Consider the following 11,379-nt stretch of genomic DNA (forward strand, 5'->3'; position numbering starts at 1 on the left):
GGGCTGGATGGTGTGTTCAGTAGATTATTAACAGATTTCTGAAGCTCAAGAGTTGTGGGTTTTTAAAAAAATTACTATTATTTTAACGGTAAGCAAAAGCTAGATGCTCTTGGGCTGGGCACTTTGGTTGTGTGATCTCACAGGAGGGCTCTGGCTAGGACACAGCAAGCTAAAAAAAACCCCGTCAGCCCTGCGGAAATAAGCAGCAAATAGCAGATACTCTGCTTCCATCCCAAGTCACCACCCGTTGGCGGATGCCGTGTGCTCAGCTGGGCCAGGCAGCCACTGCATCCCTCGAGGGACAGCAAAATAAAAATAATAATAATAAAGATAAGTGGTGGGCGGGCGGGCAGCCTTTTGCATGTCTACCAGCAATCCTGTTACAAGCACTACAAACAAGCCGTACCGGCTGCTTTGCTTTGACTTCCTCGTTTGCAAAGCTGCCTAATTTTTCTGGCAAGCAGGCTCTAGCTCGGCTTTTGCTGTCTTTTGTTTTGAGCTGGTGGGAGATAAATGGTTATATGTGGAACAGGGTGTAAATGTTGTATTTTGGAGCAACTGAGCAGATCTGATGTATGGAGGCGGGGGTTTGCTGCTCTGTGCTCACGCTGGGAGCTAGGTGGGAAGAGCAATTTCTGAGTGCCAGGAAGCAAACCTGAGCTTATATCAATCCCCTGGGGTAATAGAGATGGCTTCAGGCTGGGATTTGGGTTTCAGAACTCACTTCTGCAGTGGTTTTGGCTTGGAGTGCTTTGTAATTGGGCTTAGGTAGCTCCCCTTGATGACGATGGGAGTTATCTGTATGCCTGCAAGGAGGAGATGGCAGAGGGATGTGTGCAGACCTGCTGAGTGATTCTTTCCAGATGCTATTATTTTGCATTTCAGAGAGCCAGGAAAGAGACGAAAATCTGTCTCACTTTACAATTTAATTTCTAATCAGAGATCTGCAAGCAAGCCGGAGAAAACAGGCTTAATAAACCAGAAAAAGCCTCTTTATTACAGCTGACCTGTTTGAAAGGAGAGCTGGAAATAGTGCAGAGCCTGGAGTCACCATATATCTACATGTCCCATTCCCAAGCCTGGGCAGGGGCGTCTTGTTTTAGGCTTTTCAGTCTTCAAAAGAAGACTTCTCTGTGGCTTTTGCATGCACAGAGCATCCCAAGATCGGTGAAATCGGCTCATGTTGCCTGATGCATGTCATGTGCATGGACATGGACCTGACCGAAACATCCCATCTCGCAGGTTGGCCTAGATCCTAAACGTGAAAAGAGCTTCGTCCCTGTTTCTGCCTCCACCGATAAAATAACTTGGCATATGGAGGGGAGAAAGGAAAACCCGGGTTTGGGCGTGTTGTACCCATTTACACAGAACCTTTTGGTTTTCCTGCATTGGTCTCCATCTGTTGAATGATCCCTTGACACCTTCCCATCAGCTTGGGCGTCCCAGGCAGGCTTGGCTGCAGTCGCTGGCACTATTTATAACGGGGTGGGGGAATTTTTCCCACTTTATTTCAAGAGATGGTTTTCTACAAGATGAACAAGAAGCATTTCAGGCTCTAAACCGTCAGCTTGAATTGAAGTCTCCGTGTACACCCTTGGGCTTATCCCACGTTTCAAGCTGAGCATTGCTTGTGAGAAGACAGTTGTCATTTCTCTGCGCATCTCATGATCGCAGCATCCTTGGGGAATAAAACATGGAGGACAAAAGGGCAGCGTGGTTATATATATACACACATATATATATTATTTTTTTCTAAATGCTGACTTCTGTAGGCTCACAATCTGACACAAACTCTTGTGTGTGGGGTGTATGGAGCAGATCTCTGCTTGCCTTATTCAGCTGTCTAGACCATTTTGAGATATTTGGTTTCATTTTAATTTTGAATTTGGGTTGGCAGCTGCGAGTAAATCAGAATTTGGCTCTGGTTTGTAGCACCTTCTTGTGTATTGGCAGCACAGCTCCTGTGGATTTGGTGGGAAAAGCTTCCTAGCCCAAGCCTTCAGTTAAAACCCTTGGCATTGCCCATCCCTTTGATCACTGTTGCCTGGGACTGGTGGTTTTTTGCAAAACCACATCGCCAGATGTGCTCGTGCCATTCCCCTTTCTCCATGCGGTAGGGTTGCAGAAGGCAGCGGAAAGGGAATGTGTCTTAAGGCGACAAGAATGGTGAGAAGTGGAAGTTTAAGCAGGAAGAAAGATAGTGTATTCCAGCATGTGCGTGAAGCATGTGGCAGTTTGTAACGCGTAGTTGCAGCAGCTGGGAAGAGCATGGAAGTGGCTGGAAGAGCTGCTCCTTACTGATGGCACTTGTCAGGATTTTGGGTAAAAAACATGATGATCATTCTTGTCAATCTGGTTTTGCAGCCATTTTGTTGCTCTTGGCTCCATCTATTTGCCCATTCATTTAATTTCTGCTGGAGTCATTGCTTAAATATATGTATTTTTATCTCCAAGAACCATCGTGGCTAGGGCTTTATTAATGACTGGATCTTCCAAGAGCCAGTTTGGAGGCTGAGGAGTTGAAAAGCTCCAAAAGTCATCTTGCTTTACTTCCAGAAACTGCTGTGTGCTCAGCAGGGTCTGATGTTCGGCTGCTTTAAAAGGAATGAGCAGTTTCCTTGCCCTGTGCAAATCTGACACGCATCCCTCCAGCATTTCTATCTTGCAGTGAATCCATTTTAGGAGTCTGATTTCTACACCAAAAGTGAGATATTGGACCAGCAGCAAAGAGCAATTGATACAACTTCCCCCAAATTGCCCCCAAACTTGTGGGTTTGTTCCCAACAAGCCAAGTTTGCCCACTTTGCATTTTATTTACCTTTTTTTCCCCCCTTTGAGCATATGTTCATACATTTGCTGACCAAAGGAGCCCTTGGTATGAACAGCCCCAGCAAAAATTATCCACCATAACAGGGCTAAAATATTAGCTATATCCGTGTACACATCGAAAACTTCTATGCAAAAGATGGGGATGAAAAGAAGAGAAGTTTTCCTGATTAAAACAAAATCCAGAAAGTGGAATTGAATCATTTCAACCCTTCTCTGAGTAAAAAAGTCTGAAAAATTCTTGTCTCCCTTCAAACCTTGTATGCAGGCAAAACTTTGTTTTTCTGACGGAATCCTATCATGCCCCTTTCTGTGCAGCTCTAGGTTGTAAAAAAACAATTCGTTGTAGTCAGTCTCTTCTTCTCCAGACCTCCACAGGTTTCCAAAATCTATCCAAGAGACATCACCTTGGGCTTTTTAGGAAATCACAGTGATTGCTTTTGGCACGTACAGTTGATTAGCAGCAACCAAAGTCTGGCTCCGTTCAGAAATCCTTTTTGAGAGCCCTGTTTTGATGAGCTGTGTTGTGGCGTGGCAACAGAAGACCATTGTGTAGAAGGATGTGGGTGCTGGAGATGAGCTGAGGCCGTGCAGAAATGCCTGGATCGGAGGTTGAAGCGCCAAGTGGCTGGTGGTGCCCCATGGATGTACAGGCTCCTGAAGTTGAAAACAGCACTTTTTTGCTGGAGTTTTGAATTGAGTACCCCTCTGGATATTTAAGTGGGAATGACAGGGAGAATGAAGTTAAAGGTGGGAGGAGGAAAGTGCAAGACTGGTTCATTTTCCTGTGGGGTGGGATGCACTGGGAGATCCCCACTGCCTTGCAAAGAGCAGGGAAGTGCCTGCCAATGTTGTACTTACAGTTTAGGAGAAAAACCCAGCTCTGTCCCACTTCTGCATCCTATCGACCCACCCGGCACGTGGTGGGTTGGACAGGCAGAGACCAAGGCGAAGGCCAGCCAAACCTTTGTATTCGGAGATGAACCGTGGTGAAGCACATGAAACTAATCCAAAGCTTTTGCTTTCAGGCTTGCCCAAGGATGGCGAGTGAACAGCACAGCAAGAGATGGTAAAACAGCATGGAGAAAAGCCGGCACATCGCAAACTGGGGTGATGATGCTGGGTGGATTGAGCGCTGGAGCATCCCAGTGAGGGGAAGGGGATGGTGGCACCCTTGTGAGAGGCTGACGGAGCCGGGGAGCCGCTTAGCTGAGCGTGTTGGAGTAGAAGCTGAAGCTTTCGGAGACTGTTTTGGAGTCGCTGCGGGAAGAACCGTTAGAGGTCATGTCTACGGAGAGGCGCTTGGCCTTGCTGCTCTCCTCCAGCTCCTCTTCAGCTGTGCCAACTGCCGAGGACACGGTGGTCTCTATGCGGCTGACCTTGTACATGCTGGTCTGTGTCTGCAGGTACCTGGCTGACTTCATTTCCAGGCCCTCGTACTCACCAGTGCTGACAAACGGGCACCACTGAAATGCGTGTTTGAACCCCACGCGAAACCTGAGGGGACAGAAGAGATGGGGAAAGGCAGGCATGAGGGACGTGCAGATGGCGAAAGGACCTCGCTAGGGGTGGGGAGACAGAGCTAAGCACTGCCAAACAACAACAACAAAATGCTACTTTTCACTAAGGGGAGGAAAAAACCTACTGATAAATTCCAGTTAGGAGCCAGGACTGTTTAGATACCTGCCCTCAAATCCCACAGGGACTTCAGGAGAGACTTATCGAGGTATTGTATTACCCCTGCATCTGCTGGAAGCAACCCCTGACAGACGATGGGACAGAACCATCCTGGAAAAACTCTCCATCCATACTCTCCTCCATCAGACCCCTCTGTATCTCCCCCTCCTCTGCTCCCTCTTACACCAAGATGCTGCCGAACGCCACTTGGAACCCACCTGTCGTTGAGGCAGCAGTAGATGATGGGGTTGTACATGGTGGAGCTCATGGCCAGCCACATGATAGCCAGGTAGACCTGCTGGATGAACTTCTGCAGGTACCACTCTGGGTTGAAATATTGAAGGGTGAAGTAGATGTGGTAGGGCAGCCAGCACAGCGCGAACGTGCATACCACGACGATCATCATCTTCACTACCTGTGAGGAGAAGAGAGGGTAGGGAAGCAAAGTCATCTGTCAGACACCCCACAGGTGGGTTGTCACCCTCCAGAAGGGGCCACCCTCTTTTTGCCTTGGAGACTTTTCCAACCGGGAACCCATGGTCAACATCTTAGTTAAACCATGCACATTCATGGAGGACACATATCTGGAGGACACTGTCTGCTCTATTAGCAACAACCATGCAACAAGTCCTGACCCGTTTCCATCCCTAATGAAGTATTTTTGGCTCCTGCTGTGCTCGGAGCTCCTTACCTTCCGCTTAGCTGAGACCTGCTCGTGGTAGCGGTCAGAGGAGTCGCCAGGTATCTCACTTGCCCAGAGGGTGATGCCAACCACAGTGTAGGCACATCCTATCACCAGAAGTGGCAAGAAGTAGATCAGGATGGTCATGCAGAAGTGATACCTAGGAAAAATGATGGTCATTGGGTTTGTCCTCTAACTATTTGGTCTTTTTCTTGCAAACTGAGCTTGAATACAAAGTGCTTCACAGGGGCAAAGAGAATTGGCACAATTCCTGCAGACACGTTGCCTGCAGAGCTCGGGCCAGGAAGGACTCCTTGCTTTCACCCCAATTTTTTCCAAGCCTCTGCTGTGAGCCTTTGGCATCCTGGAACCCTCCTAGGATGGGGTGTAGAGGCCAGTGAAGAACTTGTTCCCTTCATAGGGCAAGGATGTGTTAGCTGAAGTGGCTCTACTCTCACTTCTGCTCTATTTACACCCCAAATTATCATAAAGATGAATGTTTGCTCTCATCACACCTTTTATCTGGCAGTCCTGCAGGAGGAAGTGTGGTTTTTTGACATATAAAGGATGGGAATATTAAGCTGAAGAAATAAAGGCTTTCCCTGCAGAGCAAACACTGGGTCTTGGATGCAGCTTGCCTAAATCTTGGTCCACCATCGGTTTAGCTGGGCTCAGGTGGCACAAGGCATAACCCCAGTCCCCAAAAACACAACCTAAACCCTTGTTATCAAGGTTTATTAAAACTTTTCTGTGAATTCAGTGGATGGGACAGATCTCCAGGCTCCGTGGAAAGGGCAGGATCTTTATGTCTGTTTATAACGGGTATAAATAAGTCCAAAATCGAATGAGAGGGTCTGGATTAAACCGTTAGCACAGGCTTGAGACTGTTTTGTTGTGAAGTTGGTGGAGCAGTGGCAGGTTGGAATAGCTGCTGGGATTGCAGTGGGTTCAGTGAAGGATTCGTGTTAAATAGCTGGTTTAAAAAGGAAAAATATAATGCTGTTTCTAACAAACAAGATGGAGATGAATGGTTTGAGCTTGTAGGTTCCTTCCTACCATCAGAGCTGGCAAAAACCTCTCTCCCCTGCAGAAAGATCAGCAATAGTGGTACAGAAAGGCGGCTGGCTTGCAGAGCATCACGTGTGCCACTGGGTCCAGAGGTAATCTTCTTCCAACAGCTTTAAGGTCTTTGTATGCATTTTTGGGGTGCATGCCTGGCTCGAATGCAAGGTGCTGCATCTGTTCAAGGCAGTTCAGGCCTTGTAGCTACACTCTGCTCTTGCATTCATTCGTCCTCCGGGAGCTTTGATTGAATAATATCTCCAACGTGTAATAAATGGGTCAGGCTCGTGCCTGGTGCAACTCCCGCAGGGGATGGGGTTGGCCCGGACCTGTGCTGCCACGCCATCTCCTCCTTGTTTTATACCTGCAATCTCATTTGGCCTCCTCTTCTCCCAGTGCTAATTGTATTTGAGCTGGATTTTGTAGGGCTGTTTTCTATTTTGCTAATTAAAGAGGCGTCTCTGTGGCTCCATGATGAAGATTTCGTTGTCGTTCCCATGTAATGCAGGGTCTTAAGCCAGCTGCAAACAGCTGAGAGCGATGCAGCTATGTCCCAGAAGAGCTGTTAGATAAGTAAGCAAGATGGACCCTTATTTTCAGAGCCACCTGGGCTTGGTAAGGGACAGGGATTTCCAAAAAGCCCTGGGCCATTTTTTTTTGTACACTGGATGCTGAAAACCAGTCTCTGTGTGAAACCATCCCTATGTTATTCTGTCTACAAGGATTGCAGGATCAGAACACCTAGAGAAGCCTGGGTTTCGTAATCTAAAGGTCTTCAGGGTGAGGAGTTAGAGTCTTGTATAGCATGGAGGAGTTATAGGACAGTGAAGTTGGAGGAGGGGGCTGCCATCTCCTTTTGCCTTGCAAAGCCCAGATGGCCGCCGCAGGCTGTTATCTCCCAGAGAAGCTGGCAGGTGGAGTGGCTTTTCCCCTTCCCTTAACAAACCCAAATGGCTGCTAATGAAATTGGAATAGATTGGACCTCTATTTCCAAACCAAAAGCGGGAGAGGGAATCGCTGGTTAGTGGTGGCGAGCAGCCGCTGAATCGAATTGAGCTGAATCACTGGCTCCTGTTGCAGGTGCAGCATCTCGCCTGTGCTGAGGTCTTCATCCGCTTCCCTGCATATAAGCAGGCTGAGAACCGGTGCATATTCCCAGTGAAAAAACCTTCCGTGCACATCCCAGTCTCTGATACCCTCCGTATGCCGGGGTTGTGCTTTCCGGGCTGCACTTGCCAAGAGAAAGGACCCCCGGGTGTGGGGTGAAGTCCCCTATTTTCACTATGAACCAAAAAACTAATGTTATTTTTCATCACGGCATTGCAAACACGCCGGCTGCCGCCAGCACCTTCCTTAAATAACTGCACCAAGGCCATGCAAGCGGGGGGGATGTTTGACAGTGACCCAACCACCTGTCTCTGCAAAGTTATTTTGGGGCAGGAAAATAACATCTCGGGCTCCGCCGGGCTCTGCGCTGTGCAAGTGAGTTCGTGCAGTTTGGAAAGAGGCTGCTGAGCTGCAAGTTACTTTCAATCCCCACCAAATATTTGGGGTTTGGCTATTTAAAAACTTCTGCTTAGCATCTGCTTTCCCCGTTTTTCTGGCTGCCCTCATCTGTCTGCAGAGCTGAAGAGCACGGGATGCTCAGACTTTGAAATGATGCCTGGCTTCCAGTGGCAAATTATTCATAGGTTAATGGTTGCATTTTTCTCTTGAATTAGCTATTTGAAAAAGCGATGACTGCCGCATACAGCTGAACAGCAAATGATTTGTCAAAACCGGACCCTGAGCTTGCACCGGTTGCTGCTTTGGTCCAGGGGCATCCTGGCTGCATGGGCTGTCTAAGCCAGCGGCATTTCTTTGCGCTGCCTGTATTTATCATGTTGACCCAGAATAATTAAGGTTGGAAAACACCTCTGGAGATCCGCTGGGCCAGCCCCAGCATAGTTCTTGCCATACCTGCCTTGCTATGCAAAGAAATAAGATGATGATAAATGCTAACTGCTCAGCTCTCTGCAACCTGCTGCTCGCTGCTGGCTGGCAAACTCATCTCGTTTGTCTTGTGAAGACACCTTCGCCAGGCTCAGGTTGGCTTTAAACACCTCTCTGTGTGTGTGTGTGTGTCCGTCCGTCCGTCCTGCTTTGGCTCCAGCCCTAATTCATTGCTCCACAGGACTGGAGATCACAAACATCTTTTTTTCCCCTTCTTTTTTCTCAATGCAATGACATTTAACTCACCGCATGACTTGCGGACTTCAAAGAGTAAACCACAGAGCTCCACTGCGCTGGCAGACCAGCGAGGTTGCACGGAACCTCTAGAAATGCCAGATTTAATTAGCTGGCACCTTAATGGGAAGGAAAGAGATTCCTGAAAGCTGAGTTCTCCTAGCCCAGCATTTGCCTCCCAGTCCGAGCTGATGCCAGAGCCTCTTTTTGTTGCTTGGTTTTTAAGTAGTTGAGTGAATTTTGGGGCATTTGGACTCGGTAAATCCTAAACCATTTTTTTCTTTCAGTGCCTGACCAAGATACCCCCAGTAAAACCCTATTTACCTCCTGCAGGAATAACTCCCGCCCCAGGAAGCCTTTAGAGATATGGATTGCGGGAAAGGTTGCAAAAAACAGAGCCAGTTTTACATGAGTTTCCCTCCAGGATGAGCATCCAAGAAGGGCAGGGAGCATGGCATAGCATGGGGGAACGTTTGGACCGTGAGCAGCGCTAAACTCACCTTAATTAACCCTAATGTGCCCCAAGATGACATGGAATGGAGTTTTTGCTACTGTCAACAACATAGCACTGGCCCTCACTAGGGCAGGGCGAGGATTTCCCCATCCCAACAAGCTTTGAGCCATTCCCATCCATCCTCGCTTCCTTTTTTTATACTTCTTGTGTGTATGTGTGTGTTTTTTGTGTACAGTGACTTGTCCCCACTGCTGAAAAAATTCAACTCACGTTTTTCCGTACACATTGGTGTTATGCTCCGGCCACTCCACTAGACACACCAGCCGGCCTGGCAGCTCCTCCATCACCGAGTAGTAACCCTGGGGGAACGCCAGCAGGAAAGCCAGGAGCCAGATGATGCCAATGACCACCTTGGTGGCGGTGGCCGAGAGTCGGGGTTGCAGCGGGTGGATGATAGCCATGTACCTGCAAGGTGGGAAAAGGAGAAATCAAGGCTGGAAAAGCCCTGATGTTGCAACTTTTGGGGCTGTTTTAGATCTCCCTTGCATGGGGGTCGTACTTTTGACACCCCCTTAACGCATCCTGGCAGCCTCTCGCTCTGCACAACAGCACGGACTAATCCCTTTGGAGGATTCCCTGGCCAATGTTCTAATTCTCTTGGAGCATCTTACCCTTGAGGTTTGAATCCCGTTTGAGTCACTCATTGACTTTTAGCTGAAAAACAGCTTCGCTAACGCAACCGGCTGCTTCTGCAAAGACCAATTTGTACAAAGCCAACCGTGACGCTGCCGTCTGGCAGCAGCCGCTTTGGCAGCACTTGGTAGTTTTGCACTCGTGCAAAATCGTAGCTCTGTGGTAGATCCCAGAGCCAAGTGTTACAGGAGAAGAACCAAAAATAGGAGTGCTGGACAGGCGTGAGATGGGTGATCCGAGATGCCACCTCTATCTGCCCGGCTTGTGGGCTTTTTCCCCTGAACATCAGTCATCGTATGCGAGGAAAGCTCCGGTGGCAACAAGGCAGATTGAATTTATCCCTCTGCAAATCTGGTTTTGCAAAGCTGGCAGCAGCCAGCAGCACTGCAAGGATTAAGTGAGAACATCACACATTTTTTATTTCCCCCCTACTCCACACCAGGCTTTGGGAAGAGGAGAAACATTGCATCGCTCTGTGTGTGTTATTGCCCAAGGCATTCGCAGCCTCCTCTATTTCTCCTTTCATCCCTTCTCCTTCCAGAGGATGGACAGTATTTTCTTTTCATTTTTTCCTAGATGACAAATACGCCCTGTGTTGCATTTTTGGGTGGCCACTTGCAGGGGCAAAGACGTAGGGATTAATATATAAATATCTCTGCCCCAGGGTACCAAACCTTATCAGCTTTGTGCAGCTGAAAATCCACCTAATCCACCTGATAATTATCCCTTTAAAATCTCTGGCTGGTTGGTACCTGAAATCAGAGCTGGTTAGAAAGAGCGGGAGGTGTTAGTGATGCTCTGGCACAGTGGCTGGCAGTCCACAGAGGTCTGGTTTCTGCACCTATATTTCTCATTTTCCCCTTGTCAGACTGCAATTGGCTTCCTGGGACCCCGTGAGGACTCGTCTCCTTCCTCTTCTTCAGCCTTCAAATGCCTGGTGTTGGCTGAGCCCCTTGTTAGCGGGTTTGCTGAGCTGGGTGAGGTTTGGGTGGGCTTTATCATGGGGTTCAGACTGAGTTACTCTGGGTTTACGCTCCCAAGCGGCAAGAAGTCAACGTGTCTGAGTTTGCTGCTGTTGCTTGACCTGATGGTTCAAGCTCAAGCATGCAAATGGTGGAAAATGAGGGATTTCCACAAAAGTTGGGCCATTTCTGTTGAAATACTTGCCTGGAGAAACATCTGAGGCTGAGACCTCTGGAAAGCAAGAGGTAGTGGAAAGGAGATGGCAAAATTCATCCAACCACGCTGGCATCACAAGGACAGGGTCAGGGAGCAGGAGGGAGCAAGCTAGTGGTGCTTTGGGGAAAACTGGCCCAAAATCCTATTTTTTGGCAGCGATTCCCAATCCATTGGTCCCAAGCGACCTCTGAGGTATTCCCTTGGGGATGCTTTAGGTTCAGCTGCCCGTCAGGATTAAAAATGGGAATAATAACAGTTCTCCCAGACAGGGGCTCTGGCAGGGAAGAGAAAAATATAATAAAAAGGGTCTCAGCTGCTTGGAGGAGTTGGTGTTACAGACCGTGAAAGTGCTGGAGATAGATGGAAATGTACAAACATCCTGAAAAGAATTAGACTGTTATTTCATATTAAAATCTCATATAATTATATAATAATTGTGTCATCAAGCAGAAAATTTTCCTAACATTTTAATAAGTGCTTCTTTTTTTTTTTCCCCCTCTCCTTGACAAGAACATTTGACGCAAAATCAAACCGGGGAGAGGGGGAGAGCAGAGAATACGGTTTCGTGGCTGCCTTAGCT

At 48.1% G+C, this 11,379-nt stretch overlaps 1 protein-coding gene across 1 annotated transcript in view; it reads right to left on the reverse strand.

The window, feature by feature from the left end:
- Positions 1-3,754: 3,754 nt before the first annotated feature.
- Positions 3,755-11,379, reverse strand: part of TACR1 (tachykinin receptor 1) — a 15,603-nt gene continuing 7,978 nt past the window's right edge. The window contains exons 2-5 of the mRNA XM_010287737.1: positions 9,198-9,392; positions 5,195-5,345; positions 4,722-4,918; positions 3,755-4,323 (exon numbers count right to left, since the gene is read on the reverse strand). Of these exons, the coding sequence (XP_010286039.1) occupies positions 4,032-4,323; positions 4,722-4,918; positions 5,195-5,345; positions 9,198-9,392 (835 nt within the window). The 3' untranslated portion in view covers positions 3,755-4,031. The remainder of the gene's footprint in view (positions 4,324-4,721; positions 4,919-5,194; positions 5,346-9,197; positions 9,393-11,379) is intronic.

The sequence above is a fragment of the Phaethon lepturus genome, unplaced genomic scaffold, assembly GCF_000687285.1.
Source record: "Phaethon lepturus isolate BGI_N335 unplaced genomic scaffold, ASM68728v1 scaffold18825, whole genome shotgun sequence".
Classification (NCBI taxonomy): Eukaryota; Metazoa; Chordata; class Aves; order Phaethontiformes; family Phaethontidae; genus Phaethon; species Phaethon lepturus.